This window comes from Mirounga angustirostris, unplaced genomic scaffold (assembly GCF_029215605.1).
Source record: "Mirounga angustirostris isolate CCGP_5_RB_7025 unplaced genomic scaffold, mMirAng1.0.hap1 SCAF_10, whole genome shotgun sequence".
Lineage (NCBI taxonomy): Eukaryota > Metazoa > Chordata > Mammalia > Carnivora > Phocidae > Mirounga > Mirounga angustirostris.
The window spans coordinates 34,451,783-34,471,534 of record NW_026991718.1 but is presented as its reverse complement, the minus strand read 5'-3'; the positions used below and the strand labels follow the sequence as shown (position 1 = coordinate 34,471,534).

Here is a 19,752-nt window from a genome sequence, read left to right as displayed (position 1 = left end):
ATTCTTCCAAAGAACGAGCTCCTAGTTTTGTTGATCTGTTCTACTGTTCTTCTGGTTTCGATTTCATTGATTTCTGCTCTAATCTTTATTATTTCTCTTCTCCTGCTGGGTTTAGGCTTTATTTGCTGTTCTTTTCCAGCTCCTTTAGGTGTAGAGCTATGTTGTGTATTTGAGACCTTTCTTGTTTCTTGAGAAAGGCTTGTATTTCTATATACTTCCCTCTTAGGACAGGCTTTGCTGCATCCCAAAGAATTTGAACAGTTATGTTTTCATTTTCATTTGTTTCCATGGATTTTTTAAATTCTTCTTTAATTTCCTGGTTGACCCATTCATTCTTTAGTAGGATGCTCTTTAGCCTCCATGTATTTGAGTTCTATCCAACTTTTCTTTTGTAATTGAGTTCAAGTTTCAAAGCACTGTGGTCCGAAAATTTGCAGGGCATGATCCCAATCTTTTGGTACCAGTTGAGACCTGATTTGTGACCCAGGATGTGAGCTATTCTGGAGAATGTTCCATGTGCACTAGAGAAGAATGTGTATTCTGTTGCTTTAGGATGGAATGTTCTGAATATATCTGTGAAATCCATCTGGTCCAGTGTGTCATTTAAAACCCTTATTTCCTGGGGTGCCTGGGTGGCTCAGTTGGTTAAGCCACTGCCTTCGGCTCAGGTCATGATCCTGGAGTCCTGGGATCGAGTCCCATATCGGGCTCCCTGCTCAGCAAGGAGTCTTCTTCTCCCTCTAACCCTCCCCCTTCTCATGCTCTCTCTCTCTCATTCTCTCTCTCTCTCAAATAAATAAATAAAATATTTTTAAAAAACCACCTTATTTCCTTGTTGATTTTTTGCCTAGATGATCTGTCCATTTTCAGTGAGGGGAGTGTTAAAGTCCCCTACTATTATTGTATTATTGTTGATGTGTTTCTTTGATTTTGTTATTAATTGGCTTATATAATTGGCTACTCCCATGTTTGGGACATAAATATTTACAACTGTTAGAACTTCTTGTTGGACAGACCCTTTAAGTATGATATGGTGTCCTTCCTCATCTATTATTACAGTCTTTGGTTTGAAATCTAATTTGTCTGGGGCTCCTGAGTGGCTCAGTCATTAAGCATCTGCCTTCAGCTTAGGCCATGATCCCAGGGTCCTGGGATTGAGCTGCCCCACATTGGGCTCCCTGCTCAGCAGGAAGCCTGCTTCTCCCTCTCCCACTCCCCCCTTTAAAAAAAAAAAATTTTTTTTTTTTAAGATTTTTATTTATTTATTTGACAGAGAGAGAGAGACAGCGAGAGAGGGAACACAAGCAGGGGGAGTGGGAGAGGGAGAAGCAGGCTTCCCTGCCGAGCAAGGAACCCGATGCGGGACTCGATCCCAGGACCCTGGGATCATGACCTGAGCTGAAGGCAGACACTAAATGGCTGAGCCACCCAGGCGTCCCCCCAAATTTTTTTAAATAAATAAATAAAATCTAATTTGTCTGATATAAGGATTGCCACCCCAGCTTTCTTTTGATGTCCATTAGCATGATAAATGGCTTTCCACCCCCTCACTTTAAATCTGGAGGTGTTTTTGCATCTAAAATGAGTCTCTTGCAGACAGCATATTGACGGATCTTGCTTTTTTATCCAACTGATACCCTGTGTCTTTTGATTGGGGCATTTAGCCCATTTACATTCAGGGTAATTATTGAAAGATATGAATTTAGTGCCATTGTATTGCCTGTAAGGTAACTGTTACTGTATATTGTCTGTGTCCCTTTCTGGTCTCTGTTACTTTTGGGCTCTCTTTGCTTAGAGGACTCCTTTCAATATTTCTTGTAGGACTGGCTTGGTGATTGCAAATTCTTTTAGTTTTTGTTTGTCCTGGAGGCTTTTTATCACTCCTTCTATTTTCAATGACAGCCCAGCTGGATATAGTATTCTTGGCTGCATATTTTTCTCATTTAGTACCCTGAATATATCATGCCAGTCCTTTCGGGCCTGCCAGGTCTCTGTGGATAGGTCTGCTGCCAATCTAATGTTTCTACTGTTGTAGTTTACAGACCTCTTGTCCTGAACTGCTTTCAGGATTTTCTCTTTGTCTCTGATATTTGTAAGTCTTAGTATTAGATGTCAGGGTTTTGACCTATTTATATTGATTTTGAGGGGGGTTCTCTGTGCCTCCTGGATTTTGATGCCTGTTTCCTTCCCCATATTAGGGAAGTTCTCTGCTATAATTTGTTCCAAAATACCTTCTGCCCCTCTCTCTCTTTCTTCTTCTTCTGGGATCCCAATTATTCTAATATTGTTTCACTTTACGGTATCACTTATCTCTAGAATTCTCCCCTCATGATCCAGTAGCTGTTTATCTCTTTTTCTCAGCTTCTTTATTCTCCATCATTTGGTCTTCTAGATCACTAATTCTCTCTTCTGCCTCATCTATCCTAGCAGTTAGAGCCTCCATTTTTGATTGCACCTCATTAATAGCCTTTTTGATTTTGACTTGGTTAGATTTTAGTTCTTTTATTTCTCCAGAAAGGGATTTTCTAGTGTCTTCTATGCTTTTTTCAAGCCCAGCTAATATCTTTATAATCATTATTCTGAACTCTAGTACTAACATCTTACTAATGTCCATATTGATTCGGTCCCTGTCAGTGGGTACTGCCTCTTGTTCTTTTTTTTTGAGGTGAGTTTTTCCGTTTTGTCATTCTGTCCAGAGAAGAATAGATGAACGAGAGAACAAAATACTAAAAGGACAACAATGACCCCAGAGAAAAATACACTAAACAAATCAGAAGAGACCTGAAACCAGGGGGTGGGGGAGGGGGATAAAAGAGAATATGATTAGGCTGGTGAATAGAACAGAGCCATATGCTAGATTTTGGGTGTATTTTGGTCTGTTAGAAGAAACTGCATCCCAAAATTTTAAAGAAATAAAAACTTATATATACACAAAAATAAGGTTAAATACAATGAAGGGATAGAATATGACTGTAAAAATGAACACTAAAAAATAGTTCTTTTAAAGATTTTATTTATTTATTTGACAGAGAGATAGACAGCACAAGTAGGCAGAGAGGCAGGCAGAGGGAGAGGGAGAAGTAGACTCTCCACTGAGCAGGGAGCCCGATGTGGGGCTCAATCCCAGGACCCTGGGATCATGACCTGAGCCAAAGGCAGCCACTTAACCAACTGAGCCACCCAGGCACCCCTAAAAAAGATTTTTTAAAAAGGAATTGATAAGGTAAGAAGTTGGTTGAAAAAAAAAAGAAGAAAAATTAAAAAAAAAAAAGAAAAAGAAAAAATAAAGAAAATTTTAAAAATTAACTTTGAAAGACTAAAGAATCATCAGAAAAAAGCCATGAATTCTATGTGCTGTATTCCCCTAGCACTGGAGATTTTCAGTTCTCATTGATCGGTAAACTTGGTTTTGGTGGGATGTTCTTGCTGATCTTCTGGCGGAGGGGTCTGTCACAGTGACTCTCAGGTGTCTTTGTCCCAGGGGGAGTTGCCCCGCCCTTGCCAGGGACCAGGCTATGTAATCTGCTCAGGTTTGCTCTCGGGAGCTTTTGTTCCCTGGAAGCTTTCCATACAGCTTGGAGAACAAGAGTGAAAATGGTGGCCTCCCAATCTCTGGTCCCAGAGGAGCCGAGAACTCAGGGCCCCACTCCTCAGTGAGCCCCCAGAGAAAAGCTGTCAATCACTCCCATCTCCCCGGTCTATGGCCGGACTCTGTGCTCACCCGGCCTGTGACCGAGCGTTTCTATCTCTGGCACATGACCCCGTGTGGAGTCTCCAAACCCAGCAGATCCCTGCGGTGGGCTCCCCTGCCGCTCCTCCTGGGGGAGGAAGGGGAGTCTCCCCGGATCTGCCTCTTGTTGGGTCCCTGCTGGAGGAGCAGTGGCCCGACTATGCCATGATCACAGTTTACGGCAACCCCGAGCTGAGAGCCCGCACCTCGGCTCCGTCTCTGCAGCCGGCTTCCCCACTCCAATACCTGGGAGCTCTGCCGCACTCAGGCACCCCCAGTCTTTCTGTAACCCCGAAGGTCCTGAGACCACACTGTCCCAGCGAGGGTTCCACCCCCTGCTTAGCCACTGGAGCAACGTCCCTTAGGGGAGCAGACTTCTAAAAGTTCCGATTTGTGCTCTGCTGCTCTATCACGTGCCAGAAGTAGCCGATGGAGGCCCCTCCCCTGCTGTCTATCCTCCTGATTATCGCCTCGGATTCACTTCTCCGCACATCCTACCTTCCAGAAAGTGGTCGTTTTTCTGTTCAGAGAGTTGTTGCTATTCTTTTCTTCGATCTCCTGTTGAGTTCGTAGGTGTTCTGAATGGTGTGATAACCATCTGGCTGAATTCCTGGAACCAGAGGAGATTTAGGTCTCCTACTCCTCTGCCATCTTGGACTCTCCAAGGAAACCACCCTTAAAAGGATTTTACACCACCCTGGAAGGAGTCCTCCACCCTTTACTGTGTGACAAAAACCTGATTGGATGCCAGGCTCAGGGAGGGTTAATCTGATTAAAACTGCCCGCTACAAGCTCATAAAAATTCCTAGACTTAGAAATTCCAGTGGCAACCCTCTCAGGTCCCCTCCCTCCTCTGGAGCTTTGTATTTTCACTTTGCTATCGCTCAATAAACCTTGCTTTGCTGCTTAAAACAAAACACCTTTTATTTTATTATTTTTAAAATATTTATTTAGGGGCACCTGGGTGGCTCAGTTGGTTAAGCGACTGCCTTCAGCTCAGGTCATGATCCTGGAGTCCCAGGATCAAGTCCCGCATCAGGCTCCCTGCTCAGCGGGGAGTCTGCTTCTCCCTCTGACCCTCCCCCCTCTCATGCTCTCTATCTCATTCTCTCTCAAATAAATAAATAAAATCTTTAAATATATATATTTATTTATTTTTAGGGGCGCCTGGGTGGCTCAGTCATTAGGCTGAGCCTGCCTTCGGCTCAGGTCATGATCTCAGAATCCCTGCTCAGCGGGAAGCCTGCTTCTCCCTCTCCCACTCCCCCTGCTTGTGTTCCCTCTCTTGCTGTCTCTCTCTCTGTGTCAAATGAATAAAATCTTTAAAAAATAAAATAAAATATTTATTTATTTTTAAAGTAATCTCTACACCCAACATGGGGCTCAAAACTCACAACCCCAAGATCCAGAGTCACATCCTCTATTGATTGAGGCAACTGGGTGCTCCCTATTGTCCTCTTATTTCTCATAGGATTATGCTCAAAGTTTGGTGGTCTTCATGGAGTAAGATGCAGGTGTTTGAGAAGTGTAGAATTGTGGTCTCACTCTAGCACCAAAAATGACCAATTCTACATACACAGCATAAATTCAGAGAGCGTGGCCCCTGACCTGATACCTGAGTTCTTTCTAAGTCAGCACTGGGCAATCTCCTCCTATCTGCGCCTGTCCTACAAGGCCTAGGCATTCTCCATTTACATTATCTTGAGGGATCTCCAAGGCAAGTCTGATCATGGCCTGCCACAATCTGTTTTCTTGCTGTTTGAATTTGCTTGATATCATTTTCTTTTCCTTTATTTGCAGTCTTTTCAGATTTTAAGTGCATCTTTTAGAGACAAGATGTAACTGGATTATATTTCCTGGAGTTATTTTTATTTTTTTTATTTGTTCAAACTGAAAATCCCTATCAATCAATAAGTAAATTTAACCCATCACATTTATTATGAGTACTACTTGGTTACGACTTATTCCTACCTACTTTTTGTTCTTTTATTTACTTTTCTGCCTTTTGTTGGATTACTGGAATTGAAATTCTATTACTTTTCTTTTAATGGTTTGGAATTTATATATTCTGTTTGTAGTCTTCTACGTTTTGTTTGTATGTTCTTTGACATATCAACTAAATTTATCTTTTTCTCACTTTTATTGTTAATAATTACCTATTTCTAGTGAGAAAGGAAACTTAGCATGCTTTTGCTGCTCTCCATTCCATCCATGATGATATCATCTGTGGTTTTCATTCCAGATTATTTTTGAATTTTTTCATAAAATTAACATTTATTTAGACTAAACTTTTTTCTTTCACTAATCACTATTGCATTACTTTTTCTTGTTTTTTCCTCTTTCTGAAAAACTCCTCTAATAATTTTTTCATAAAGTATCTGTAAATGAAAAAGGAATTCTTTTTATATGGGAGAATCTCATTTTGCCCTCATGTTTGAGTGGGAGAATAGACTATAAATTTTTAGATTTCAAAATTATTCTCTCATCATTGATGGGGCCTGGGTGGCTTAGTTGGTTGGGTGGCTGACTCTTGATTTCAGCTCGGGCTATGATCTCGGGGTCCTGGGATCAAGCCCCACCTCAGGCTCCACACTCAGCGGGGAGTCTGCTTGAGGATTCTATCTCTCCCTTTCCCTCTGCCCCTCCCCCTCTCATGCTCTCTCTCTCTCTCTCTTTCTCTCAAATAAATGAATAAATCTTTAACAAAATTATAAAATGAAAGGATTGATCTTAAACCTTTTCTCCTATAGATAGGAAAACTCTGGCCCAGGGAAGAGGATTGCCCTTATAAATGGCAGGATGAGAATTAGAATCCTCATTTTAATGACACTGACTCAATCATTTCTTCATTCATTTATCAAATTAACTCGAAAAAAGCACCAGATACTAGAATCTATCCTACTATAAGCACAGCCTTATCTGCATTCTTGGGTGCCACACTGGAGAATAAATAAGTGTAGTATATTGTTTGCCTGCATCTCTGAGATACGTTTTAACACCTTCTCATCACAGACATCATTGGAATCAGTGGAGACCGGCTTCTCCATTGCCACCAGACACAGTATCTGCAGGAGGTGGTTCTGTATTACATCCTGGATGATCCCAAATTCTTCAAAGTAGCTCCTGCGGCCCTCAGTGCCAAAGGGCTCCAATGTTGTCCTGGTTCCAGATAGGGCTGAAGATCCTGTTGGCAAACCTCAGCACCATGAGGTTCTGGACCATCTCCTTGTCCAGGTAATGGTCGATGCGGTAGATCTGGTCCTCCCAGAAGAAAGAGGAGATGTTGTTGGAGAGCCAGCTGGAGCTTTGCCAGTCTCTCTGGAAGGGCTTCTCCACAATGACATGGTTCCAGCCTGTCTGGCTCATGCAGGTGTCATGGATGTTCTTGGTGACTGCCTCATAGACAGTGGGGGGCAAGGCCAGGTAGAAGAGGTGGTTGGCCTGCTGCCCCTGGTGGAGGGCATTCATGTGGCTGTTGAGGCACTCCTAGGAGGCGGTGTCATCATACTGGCCAGGCATATAGGAGTTGTAAGCAAAGAACTCCTCCAGCTTGGACTTCTCCTCTGGGGTGGCTTTGAAGAAAGGTTCATTCTGTTTTCATATGTCTGCCACTATGAGGTGGGAGTGGGTGTAGCCCACGATGAAGGTGTCTTTGGGCAGAAGGCCATCCTGGAACGGCCACCAGATGGTAGGGTAGATCTTCTTGGTTAAGTTGCCTGATGCACCCATGATGATGAAGATATGTGGTACAGCTCTTCCCTCAGGATCTCACACACTTGGGCCCAGCTTAGGGCCATCTGCTCCACGAGGATGTTCTCTGTGCCTCACCGCCAGGGAACTCACAGCAGGGGAGTTCCTGGCCAGTTCCCCAGGCTGCCCCTACACCTCTCTTAACCAGTGGGGGCAGCTATGGTTCTGAGCAGACCGGCTTCATGCAAGGTGTGTGGGTGGAGCCTCAGCATCCCCTCCCCCTGGGGGCGGGGCAAGCCCTCAAATTTATAAACTTTTTGGTATTTTTTTTTTCCTTTCCTTTTCTCTGTTCTCCTTCTGGTATTTCTGTTATGTGTATGATGGAGACTTGGTGATGCCTCACAGGTCTCTAAGGCTTTATTCATTTTTTGCCGTCTTTTTCCTTTTCATCAGACTAGATGATCTGCATTAATTTTTTTTTTTAAGATTTTATTTATTTATTTGACAGAGAGAGACACAGCGAGAGAGGGAACACAAGCAGGGGGAGTGGGAGAGGGAGAAGCAGGCTTCCCGCGGAGCAGGGAGCCCGATGCGGGGCTCGATCCCAGGACCCTGGGATCATGACCTGAGCCGAAGGCAGACGCTTAACGACTGAGCCACCCAGGCGCCCCTGATCTGCATTAATTTATCTTCAAATTCATTGATCCTTTCTCATGCAGCTCAAATCTGCTGTCAAGCCCCTCTAGTGAATTTTTTTTTTCCAGATATCATGCTTTTCAACTCCAGAATTTCTATTTGGTTGTTTTTATAATTTCTGTCTGTCTATTGATATTCTCTATTTGGTGAGACTGATAACATACTGTCCTTTAATTCTTTAGACATGGTTTCCTTTAATACTTTGCACATATTTATAATAGCTGATTTAAAGTCTCTGTCTAGGGGTGCCTGGGTGGCATGATCAGTTGAGTGTCCAACTCTTGGTTTCAGATCTTGTAGTGATCTCAGGGTCATGGGATCAAGCCCTGCCTCAGGCTCCATGCTCAGTGCAGAGTCTCCTTGAGTTTCTCTCTCCCTCTTCTCCTCTCCCCCATGTGCGTGCTCTCTCTCTCAAATAAATAAATCTGTTTTTTTTAAGAGTTTATTTATTTATTTGACAGAGAGACAGCTAGCGAGAGCAGGAACACAAGCAGGAGTGGGAGAGGGAGAAGCAGGCTTCCTGCGGAGCAGGGAGCCTGATGCGGAGCTCGATCCCAGGACCCTGGGATCATGACCCGAGCTGAAGGCAGACACTTAACAACTGAGCCACCCAGGCGCCCTCAAATAAATAAATCTTAAAAAAATAAAGTCTCTGTCTAATACAGATGGCCATCAGACACATAACAAATTGCTCAACATCACTCATCATCAGGGGAATGCAGATCAAAACTACAATGAGATATCTCCTCACACCTGTCAGAATGGCTAAAATCAAAAACACAAAAAAACAAGTGTTGGTGAGGATGTGGAGAAAAAGGAACCCTTGTGCACTGTTGGGGGGAATGCAGTGCATTTCTGGTGCAGCCACTCTGGAAGAACAGTGTGAGGTTTCCTCAAAAAACTAAAAATAGAACTATGCTATGATCCAGTAATCACACCACTGGATATTTACCTAAGGAATACAAAAACACTTAATTCAAAAGGATATATGCATCCCTATGTTTATTGCAGCATTATTTACAATAGACAAATTATGGAAGCAGCCCAAGTGTCCATCCATAGATGAATGGATAAAGATGTGGTACATATACACAATGGAATATTATTCAGCCATAAAAAAGAATGAAATCTTGCCATTTGCAACAACACACGTAGAGCTGGAGAGTATAATGCTAAGTGAAATAAGTCAGAGAAAGCAAATATCATGTGATTTCACTCATGTGGAATTTGATAAACAAAACAAAGGAAGAAAAGAGAGAGAGACAAAGCAAGAAACAGACTCTTAACTGTAGAGAACAAACTGGTTACCAGAGCAGGGGGTTGGGATGGTGGGGGTGGAGAGATGGGTGAAATAGGTGAATGGGATGAAGAGTATACTTATCGTGATGAGCACTGAATAATGTATAGAATTGTTGAATCACTATATTGTACACCTGAAACTAAATATAACACTGTATGTGAACTATACTGGAATTAAAATAAAAAACTGGGGCGCCTGGGTGGTTCAGTCAGTTAAGTGTCTGCCTTCAGTTCAGGTCATGATTCCAGGGTCCTGGGATTGAGCCCTGTGTGGGGCTCTCTGCTCAGCGGGAAGTCTGCTTCTCCCTCTGCCTCTGCCTCTGCCCCTCCCTGCTGTTCATACGCACATGCGTGCTCTCTCCCTCTCTCTCTCAAAAACAAATTTTTTTAAAAACCTTAAAAAATAAAGTAAAAAACTAAAAAAAAAGAAATTAATTAAAATTAAAAAAAGAAAAAGAAAATCTCTATCTAGTAAGTTCAACATCTAGCCTTCCTCAAGGGCAGTTTCTAGAGACTGAAATGGGCCATACTTTCCTGTTTCTTTTCAGGCTATATATATATATATATATATATATTTTTTTTTTTTTTTTTTTTTTTTTTTTTTTCCCTTTGAAAACCGGGTCCTCTAGATAACATAATATGGCAACTCTGAATACTAGACACATCCACCAGCACCACCCAGCACCATCCCTGCTGGGGTTTGCCACCACTGTTTGTATTTTTGTTTGTTCAGTGACTTTCCTGGACTAGTTCTGTGAGGTCTATATTTCCTGTAGTGTGCAGCCACTGATGATTCCACTGGGTCAGCTCATGATTAGAGATTTCCTTAAATGCCTTGAGCTAGAAAATCTTCCACTTTTTGCCAAGGAGCTCTGGGGGTTGAGGCATGCCTTCAATGCTCAAGCAATTTACAGCTTTGTCTTAGTCTTTATTTCCTGCGTGTACAGGACCTCAAGGTCAGCCAGAAGCGAGAGACTGAGGCCCTTCAGGCCTTTCCAGACCATGCACATAATCTTTTAGATCCCCTGAAATACACCAGAGCTTCTCAAATTCTCCTAGATACATCCAATTTCTCAGACCTCCCTTTTAAATTTTTGGCTGGGCTCACGTTTGCCCCCCAACTGGTATCGCAGTCTTTGGCAGCTGTGAGGTTAAGCAATTGAAGCTGATTATATTTGACAAATGCCCTGGGATTTGGGGTTTTCCCGAGTAGAGAGCTCCAACTTGGATTAAGTAATAACACCCTGTAAATCAAGTTTTTCCAATGAACTGCCATAGAGGTCAAACAATGATGATGGTTGGGTGACAGAACTTTCTGAGGTGCTCCTAACCCAATCTGTCCCCTCTACCAGCTGCAAGGCTGCTGGTTTTAAAGACTACTGTGGAGCTGGGGCTAGAGGGGTGGCAGTTGGCCATTAAAACCCCGTAAACCCCATTGTTCTTACCAAAATTGAGCAGTTTCTCTTGGATAAACCCCTCTTCAGATTGTTGTTAGCCTTCGGTTAATATCTAGAGTTCTGGAAAAGTTGATTTTTGTAATCTTGCCAATATTTTTGTTGCTTTTATGGAAGAATGGATTTACAAGACTCCTTACTCCACTATTCCAGAAGTCCCCCTGCTCTGGTCAGAGATCATTTCTAAGATCAGGCTTGCTCACGCATTAACTAATAAGAAGGTGTTCACCGGAAATAGGATGAAAGTACTGCACTTGTTCTAGAGGCATCTGGATTTAAAAACAAAAAGACACCTAAAGGATGAAAAAGGGATCCATAGAAATCATTCCAAGAGACTGGGGATGACATGCGGGCCCTTGGTAAAAGTCAGTGGGCTGCCAGGACTCACATCCAGATCCCTGACACCTGGTCCATTGATCTCTTGGCGGCTTCCCCTAGGAGATGCCTTTTTCACGGGAAGGGAGATGCCATATTTTGAGTACTTCATCTAAGCTACAAGTTTCATACTCAACGATTCTCACACTTACCAGCAAAGAAGATGATCTTATTTCCACTTTACAGATGAAGAAACTGAGGCTCACAGGAGTCAAGCCACAAGACCAAGGTTAGACCATTCATGAGTGTTGGAGAGGCGATCCCACTCCAGAGTGTAAGCTATTCCAGTGTCCCCGAAACCCAATGTCCCAACCCACTGGTTGGCAATGGTGTGGGTAGGGAGGCAGTTTATGAAGGTGCCCATCATTACAATTTTGAGCACAATAGGTTGGAACCACCCTCTTAGTCCTCTCTCCCAGGAGATACCGCCCCACTAGGCCCAGAGCAAGGAACAACAGCAAAGTAATAGGTATGGCTTGCCCCAACCCAAGCACCTGCTGAGGGGGGCTCCCGGGTCAACTTCTCCCTTCCTTCAGGAGCCAGAGCCTCCTGGCAGTCCCCTCAGATCGAGAATGGCAAGGGCAAAGCCTGGCTGTGACCTCAGGGCTGGGAGCACAGAACTGTCCCCTTCGTGTGCTCAACAGAATAAAGTCCACAGGCCTGAGCGGCCGAGCCCCACCCAGTCCACCGCAAGCCTAGGGTGTGTCTGCAGAGAGGACAGGGCTTATGTTCCCAAATGCCCTAGCATCCCGACAGCCCACAGCTCCATCCACACCCCCGCCCTGACTGCAGCAAAGGGGACATACTCATTACATAATCATTCACAAGAGACAAACTTTATTTTGACGCCTCCGAAATTGGCAAGGAAATAAGCACAGTCACAACAGCGCAGTCTCATGTGCAGAAACATCTTCAGCTATGCTCTCTCACTGGGACCTCACGATCACCCTGCAGGGCGGGCAGGGCGGGTGACTGCTCATCCGCTTTATGGAGGGCTTATCAGGGATGACCCAGCTTTCACATCGGAGTGTAAACATTCCACCCAGATGCCTCCCTGCGTCTGCTCCAGGCTCCTCGATACCCCAGGATGGGCCGGGCTTCTACCAGATACATGCCGGTATCTGTTGTTCCTCCGCTATAAAACCAGGGAACAGGCTGCCCCGTCTCTGAATAAAGGCCCTTCTCCCTGACATGACCTATGAGTACCAGGATTGCTAAATCTACGGTGGCCGCACCAGGTGGTCAGCCGAAAGCCTCGGCAAGCCCCGGGCGCAAATGAACCTGACTAAGCAGAGGGCTCCCTGCTGAACCATCAGGGAGATAGAGGGGCTCCTCTTTTCTCCACTGGCCCCAATCTGTTGGGGAGGGGGGAGGAGCCATTGCCTCCCCACCCCCCTCGCCCTGCTAGGCCTGCTGCTGACCAGCTTTTCTGATTCCTCCAGAACGCGGGGGGGGGGGGGCTGCCCCTCTCCACCCTCCACCAGGCTCAGAACTAGACTCAGTCTGCCCCCCGCACCCGGAGGCCCTGTCCAGTCCTCAGAGTAGGGGGGCCCCACGCGGGGGCCACGGCCTCAATCTTCCAGCGACATACAGGACACTTGGCCGAGTCCATGAAGACCCGCTCGGCGCAGTAGCTGCAGAAGTGTGTGTGGCCGCAGGGGACAAGGCAGGCGTTGGCAGCACGGTGGAAACAGATGGTGCACTCATCCCCTGCTGCAACTGGGAAAGGGGACAACACAGGTTGGGGCACATGGGGGCAAAGGCTGGGCAGCCTACTCACGCTATAACTACAGGGCAGGGAACCACGCAGTCCTGCTGTGAAGAATATGACCTCATGAGAAAATGTTCACAACATAAGCAAATGAAAACAAAAAACTAGGAAGAAAACCATAATGTACATACATATATGTCATAAAATTCCAACTTAGAAAAAAGGAAAACAGAGCACAATTCCTTACAGATATATGACTACAAAATAGCCGGAGAAAAATCCACCCAAGAGGTAATGGGTGGAAAAAAAAAAAAAGAGGTAATGGGTGATTTTTTTTTTACTTCCATATTTATTCTTTACTATTTATTTTATTTCTGTTTGGCAAATCTTTTATTATGAACATGGACTGCTTCTTTTTTTTTTTTTTTTTTAAGATTTTATTTATTTATTTGAGACAGAGAGAATGAGAGACAGAGAGCATGAGAGGGAGGAGGGTCAGAGGGAGAAGCAGACTCCCCACCGAGCAGGGAGCCCGATGCGGGACTCGATCCCGGGACTCCAGGATCATGACCTGAGCCGAAGGCAGTCGCTTAACCAACTGAGCCACCCAGGCGCCCCTATGAACATGGACTGCTTCTTAAAGCAGGGACAAAATAACATTATTTGTGCATGAATGTGCTCTTGTATCTTGTAAAGATAGCCAAAGTTCTAGAAGGCAGAGCTATTAAATTGCGTTTAGGTTTCTCGTAGGCAGCACCAAATCTTTTGGCCTAAAGCCTGTGGGAGACTTGGTGGGACTTGGAAAGACTTTAGTTGAGCCCCCAGAGCTGGGGCCTCCCCTGGTGCCTCTGGTGCTGGAGTCCCAGGGAGGCCCTAGGGCTGGGGGGAGCCACTCACCTTCAGGCTGCAGAGTCTCATCACTGAAGGGCCATGGCATGGTTGAGGGGAAGACGCTGGCCCTGGGATCTGAGGTAGAGAGGGAGACTCAGGGCCCAGGGAAAGCAAAGCCAGGGTGTTCCCACCCCACCCCCACCAGCCCCGGAGGTAGTTCCATGGGCTTTCTTTCCTGGGTTGCAGTGCTGGAACTCCCAGCTGATCTTACCGCCCGAGCCGTCCCTTCCCTGGTTTAACCCAGCAGAGAATTCCTGAGGCTGTAGATTCTTTTTCTTAAACCACCCCACCCATCCTTTGGACATCTCCTCTTTGCCCTACTGTTGCTGCCTGACTGGAGACCCCAGGGGGCCAGGAAAATGGGTGGGCCCACACCAGACCTACCAAAACAGGTGTTCCAGGGGTGAGGCTTCAGCATCTGTGACAAGTGATTTTAAAAATGGGGGGAGAATGGACTGCTTGTGTAGGCCCTGGACGACCAGCACAGGAACGCCAATATTTCTTTTTAAGGCTGTTTCCTTTATCCACTCTCCCTGAAATCCACACTCCTCCTTTCAGGTGGCTAGAGGGATGGTTCTGGTTTGCCCATCCATTGACAGAACGGCGGACTGTACCCCCACAAGCAGTCTTCCGGTGCACATCTAACGCTCATACTTATGTTCCCTTTGCTCGCCACCCTTGACTCTTGTGAACTCCTACTTAGACAGCAAAACCCAGTCTCCAATCTCTCCCTTTGGGAAACAGCCCTTTAACAGAATGTTTGAAGTGCTAGTCATATCTTCTTAGTATTCTCTAGGGGCAAGGTTGCCCTCCCTTTGACTGGGTCCTGTCCATCTGGCGTCCCCAGCACCCATCTTCCTACCTGACCCTGGGTAGGAGCTGATGTAAAAACTGTATATGAAAAACTGAACGGATCTCCCCACGGCTGTGAGTGGGGCGCAGTACCACCCGAGCCTCCACCTCCCACCCAGGGGCGGTGCCTGGGTCCCCGGGGGTGCCTCACCCAGCAGCTCGATGGCCTTGGTGGTCCCGTACACGTCCATCACGGCCCAGAGCGGGGCGCCCAGGAGCACGCCCTTGCGCAGCAGGAGCCGGGGGCCCGCGTTGACCCTGGCGTAGAGCCGGCCGCCGCGGTTCACCCAGAAGCGGACCACGTCCCCGAGCAGCGCGCCGCCCTCGGGCAGCATGGCCGCCCATGTCGGGCTCTGCTGCTCCAGGTCTGGGCACACGAAGGGCGGCAGGCTGGGCGCGGACAAGCGCGCGGGGTCCAGGCGCGTGAAGCCCACGCGGAGCCCGCCGCACCAGCCGGTCTCGTGCCACAGCACGCGCAGCGCCACCCGCTCGCCCGGCGCCACCGGCCGCTGGCTGAACACGATGCCGTCGTGGAACGTGGCGCGCCTGTGCGCAGTGCACCGCTCGGCGTCCAGACGCACCTGCGCGCCCTTGGCCTCGGCGTGGAAGCGGAGTGTCTCTCGCGGCGCCTTGGCGTCTGTAGGGGTCGGGTGGGGGTGGGGGCGTCAGTGCGGTCTGGACCCGACTCACCCGCTCCCCAGAGTTATCTCCACACCCCCCATCCCCCCGGGGCCACTGCCCGTGCTCTCATCCAGGGGACACCCCCGCCCTCCCGAGACCTGATCAAAGCCTGGTGAGGAACCTGCTTAGCGTGCCCGGGATCTGAGTTCCGCCGGGAACTTCCCCAAGCCTCAGTGCCCCTCCCGGAGGAATGTTGTAAAAATTAAACGAACTCATGCCTGTACCGGCTCTCAATACCTGGTAATGGTTATTTGCACGAAACAGAAAGAGCAGGTTTTAGAACAGTAGATATAATATGATCCAGGTTTTCTTCGACACATGTTTATATGTTTAATATACGTAGATATATTCTGTCTGTATCTAGAAACAGCCTGAAAGGGATGGGTTTGCTAATTGTGGTGAGCTCTGGTAGATGGGTCCTGGTGTTCGCGCTCTTTCCCTCTCTGTTTGTCTGACTTTATCATTGTCCCACAGAGAACCTGCACCATTTATGAAGGCCATGGCCCCCAGTGAGGGTGACTTCCTTTTCTGGGAACAGAAAGGGGTCCATCAGTGCCCCCACAGGGTGAGGTGGGAGGAGGGGGCACAGGCTGGAGAAGGAGTCCCTGGTCTGCCCCTCAGAATCCTGGCCTGGGCCAGCTAAGGCCCAGGGCTGGGCTTTAAAATGGGGGGACTTCCCAACCCGACTCCACTTGGCAGTCAAGAGAGGAAGTTCCCTACTGAGCAGCCCTTCCCCTCCAGCCCCAGGCCTGAGCCTGAGCAGGAAGTGAGCTTCCTGCCCCACAACTGCACTTAGCCAGCTCCCAGGCCTCATCTCTCTCCCCTCCACCTCTCCCCTTCTGTCCTGCTCTTTCTGGGTTGGAAGATGGATGCTGAAAATAGAAGGGAATTCAACCAGAACTTGAGCCAGACCCCACCCCCAAAAAGCAAGGCCCTCCCCCTCCCAGATCTCACCAGTTTCCCCAGCCACACTTCTCTGACCACTCACAAGCCCGCAAGATTCCAGCAGGGCACAAGGAGGGGAGGCTAAATCTGGTCAGGTACAAGGGCTACCCTTGAGGTCATAGTGAATCTGTCCCTGATGGATTCAGTCCAAAGGCAAGCCTACCATGGTTCTCTCACCTGAGGCTTTAGGGACAAGCACTCACTCTGGCCTTGGGGACCTCTGAACCCTGCTATCCAAGTTCACCCCTCCCTCACCCAAGCCCCCTGCACGACTGTCACCCCCTTCTGGAATACCCTCGTCTCTCCCTTCCTTCCTGATAGTCTGCCCAGATGCCTTTTCCTGGAGGCTATGCACAAGCAAGGGGGAGTCCCCGAGTAGGCACAGACGGTGCCCAAGAGCCGGAGTCGAGGGCCCTGACATCAGATGGATTGTCTCTGGGCCCACCGCAGAGTCACTGAGGCACCCGGGAGGCTCTGGGGAGGGCAGCCATGTCTGATAGCCAGATTCTCGTCCCGGCTCTGCCGCTCACCTACGCAGGTCACTGCTCCTCTGGGTATAGATCTCCTTACCCACCAATGGGATCGATATCAATGGCCAGCCATGGCCTGGAGTCTCCAGGTACCTGCCTGGAGATCCTGAATGTGAGGAGTTAACAGCCCACTTGGGCAGGCACCATGACTTTTGGATGTCTCCCCCTAGCCACACCCCCAGGCAGATTCAAAGAGAATCTTTGCAGTAAGTCTCTCGGAGTCTAAGTGACTGAGGGTCAGCCCTCTGCTCAGCGAGGACCTCCCTGGATCTTCATCATCTCCATCACCACCCCTCCAGCCATCAAGCCTCTTAGGGGCCAGGTATGAACCCTTCAGCATCTTTCATTGCTCCCACAACCTGCAGGGAGGCACGCAGAGGGAGCTGAGTCGGGGTGGTTCTGCACATCTCCACAGCCAGCAGCTGAGGAGCCCGGGGCCGGCTCCTGCCCCTGCCCCCTGCCCCCCGCCCCCCCGCTGCCTCCTTTATGGCACCACATGACCTGGAATCCACAGTTGCCACAGCGGCAGCACCAACCGTGGCTTGGTCCCCACCCTCCTTATCACGTCCCTCTCCCCTCCCCAGCTCTGGATGCTACCTGCTGCCGGGGTGTGAGCCTCCGGTGCCCCTCGGGAGCCAAGGGCTGAGGCTCCAGGCTCTCCGCCTGGGAGGGAGCAGAGTTCTGAGATGCAGTCCAGACCTCTGGTGGTAAAAGACCAGGTTCTCCATCTCCTGCCTGCACACTAAGGGCACACTGTGGTTTCAGGTGACGCTCTCAGAGAACTGTCATGCCTGGTAACCTTTTGGTTTGTGCCTCTGGTAGCCCCATAAGCTGGCAGGGCTTGCATTGGCGCTGGCCTGCAGATGAAGAAATTGAGGCCCTAGAGAAAAGTGACTCACCCAAGGTTCCACAGCTTCCCCTCTCCTTCTGCATCCCTGGTCTAGGGACCAAGCTTAGGGCTCCCACTTACCAGCCTGGGAGCAGAGCTGGGCCCCCATCAGCCTGAGGTCCTCGGGCACGGGTCCCTGGGTCTGGAAGGAATTGTCTGGAGAAGGCCCGTGGACAGGTTTCCAAAGATTCAGTGGGTCTCCTCGTTATGGGCCAGGATCACGTTACAAGGTTGATGATTAATTAAAGGTTGCTGTCACGGGTTATGTATGATATCTGGGGAATTTCCTGATGATTGCCCCTGGCTCGCAGCAACCCTGCCGCAGCTGGCTGACCTAAAGGAAGCAGGGACTCCGGAGTTAGCCTGGGTAGGATTTAGGATAGACTTGTCCCTTACTTCTGACCAGTCGTTCTCAGCCCGGCTGTGCATTGTAATTGCCTGTGGCACTTTAGTAAGTACTCACGCCTAGACCTGCCCCCAGAGACTCTGATTCCAGTGGCCTGGGGTGGGGTCCAGCATCAGTAGTTTTTAAAAGCACGCTGGATGATTCTAATGCACAGCCAGGGTGGAGATTCACTGCTCCAGACCCCAGGGCACACAGGAGGTGCTTAATCAGTGTTGCTTGAGTGGACTGAACTGAATTAGCTGCATCCCAGGACCTGTGAGGTTGCCCTGGCGCTGGATCTCAGGCAGAGAGGAGAGGGGTAAATCAGGCAGAACGGGAGAAGTGCTGATTACCGCACCCCCCCCGCCCTGCTGGAGTTGGAATTCCACTTTCCACAAATCCGATACAGAACACACATCGTCCCACAGGAGGTCATGCTGAACGCCTGCCTCCGGGCGTGTTAGCTGTGCGAAGAAGCCAAAGACCTGGGGCGTCTGGCTGGCTCAGTCCATAGGCAAGCGACTCTGATCTTAGGTTTGTGAGTTCCAGCCCCATGTAGGGTGTGGAGTCTATTTAAAAACAAAAACAGGGATGCCTGGGTGGCTCAGTCGGTTAAGCGGCTGCCTTTGGCCTGGGTCATGATCCCAGGGTCCTGGGATCGAGTCCCACATCGGGCTCCTTGCTCAGCGGGGAGCCTGCTTCTCTCTCTCTCTCTCCCTCTGCTTGTGCTCTCTCTGTCAAATAAATAAAATCTTTAAAAAAAAAAAAACAAAAAGAAACTCAGAGATCTTCCGCCCCCTCCATTTCTATAGGAGAACTGAGGCTGGTGGAGGGAAAATGGCTTATTCTAACCTGGTGCTTCCCCACTGCAGCAGGCCCGAGAATCTCCTGAGGGATCTTACTAAAATGCTGATTGATTCAGAAGGCCTGGGGCTATAGCTGGGATTTTACTTTTCTAAGGAGGTGGTTCTGTAGAACACACTTTAGGTGGCAAGGCCCTGGGTTAGTTTGGAGGCTTATGGGTACCCTGGCCCCCCATCTCCAGGCTAAGCCCTTCCCAAGACCCCAGATCAAGGCCATGGTCAGTGACTACTCTGAACTCTGCTAAGAGGAGGGATATCCCCGTGCATGTCCCCGGAGAAGCTGGGGACAGTGGTGCTAGTGACCGATTTGGGGAGGTTGTTGAGGTGGGAAAGGATGGAGGGTCTGTAGACCCAGGTTCTGCCTCCTGTGCTTTCTTGCCCTCCTCTGTCCTCCCTGGGCCCTGGTGTTCCCATGTGTAAAGCAGGAAGGCAAGGTGAGCCAGTTTCTGGGCCCTTCTAGCCCCAACATGCTGTGATTTTCGTCTTGGCAATGGAGAGGTAACAGCAGTCTGGCCTCAGTTGCCCTCAGAAGATGTTGCCTGGACCCTGGACCTTCTCTTCCACACCACACTCCTGGCCAGCCTCCCTCTGTTTCCCCCTCTAGAAGCAGTCTTCCAAGGCCAAAGGCAAACTGGTGAGAAAAGTCAATAGCAATCACGGCAAGTCCAAGGTTGGTGGTTCCAGTTGATCCAGTCTGAGGCGAGGGCCCCACGCTTTATGGTCCTACTGGCCCAACCTGAGGGATACAGGCTTAGGGCATC

The 19,752-nt window shown here is 48.4% G+C and overlaps 1 protein-coding gene and 1 pseudogene across 2 annotated transcripts; both read right to left on the bottom strand.

Moving 5' to 3' along the window:
- Positions 1-3,046: 3,046 nt before the first annotated feature.
- NEURL3 (neuralized E3 ubiquitin protein ligase 3) lies at positions 3,047-18,138 on the bottom strand. Of its 2 annotated transcripts, none has more exons than XM_064572167.1 (4): positions 17,825-18,138; positions 14,850-15,335; positions 13,853-13,921; positions 3,047-4,340 (listed from the first exon to the last, which is right to left on the bottom strand). In XM_064572167.1, exons 1-4 carry the CDS (start codon positions 17,850-17,852, stop codon positions 4,255-4,257), a joined length of 669 nt encoding a protein of 222 aa, XP_064428237.1. In that variant the 5' UTR covers positions 17,853-18,138; the 3' UTR covers positions 3,047-4,254. The 2 variants fall into 2 exon arrangements, with proteins under 2 accessions (XP_064428237.1, XP_045739691.1); XM_045883735.3 differs by lacking the exon at positions 3,047-4,340 and adding an exon at positions 11,972-12,963 and having other exon boundaries at positions 17,825-18,129.
- Positions 6,646-8,302, bottom strand: LOC123850739 (glucose-6-phosphate 1-dehydrogenase-like; annotated as a pseudogene).
- Positions 18,139-19,752: the final 1,614 nt, after the last annotated feature.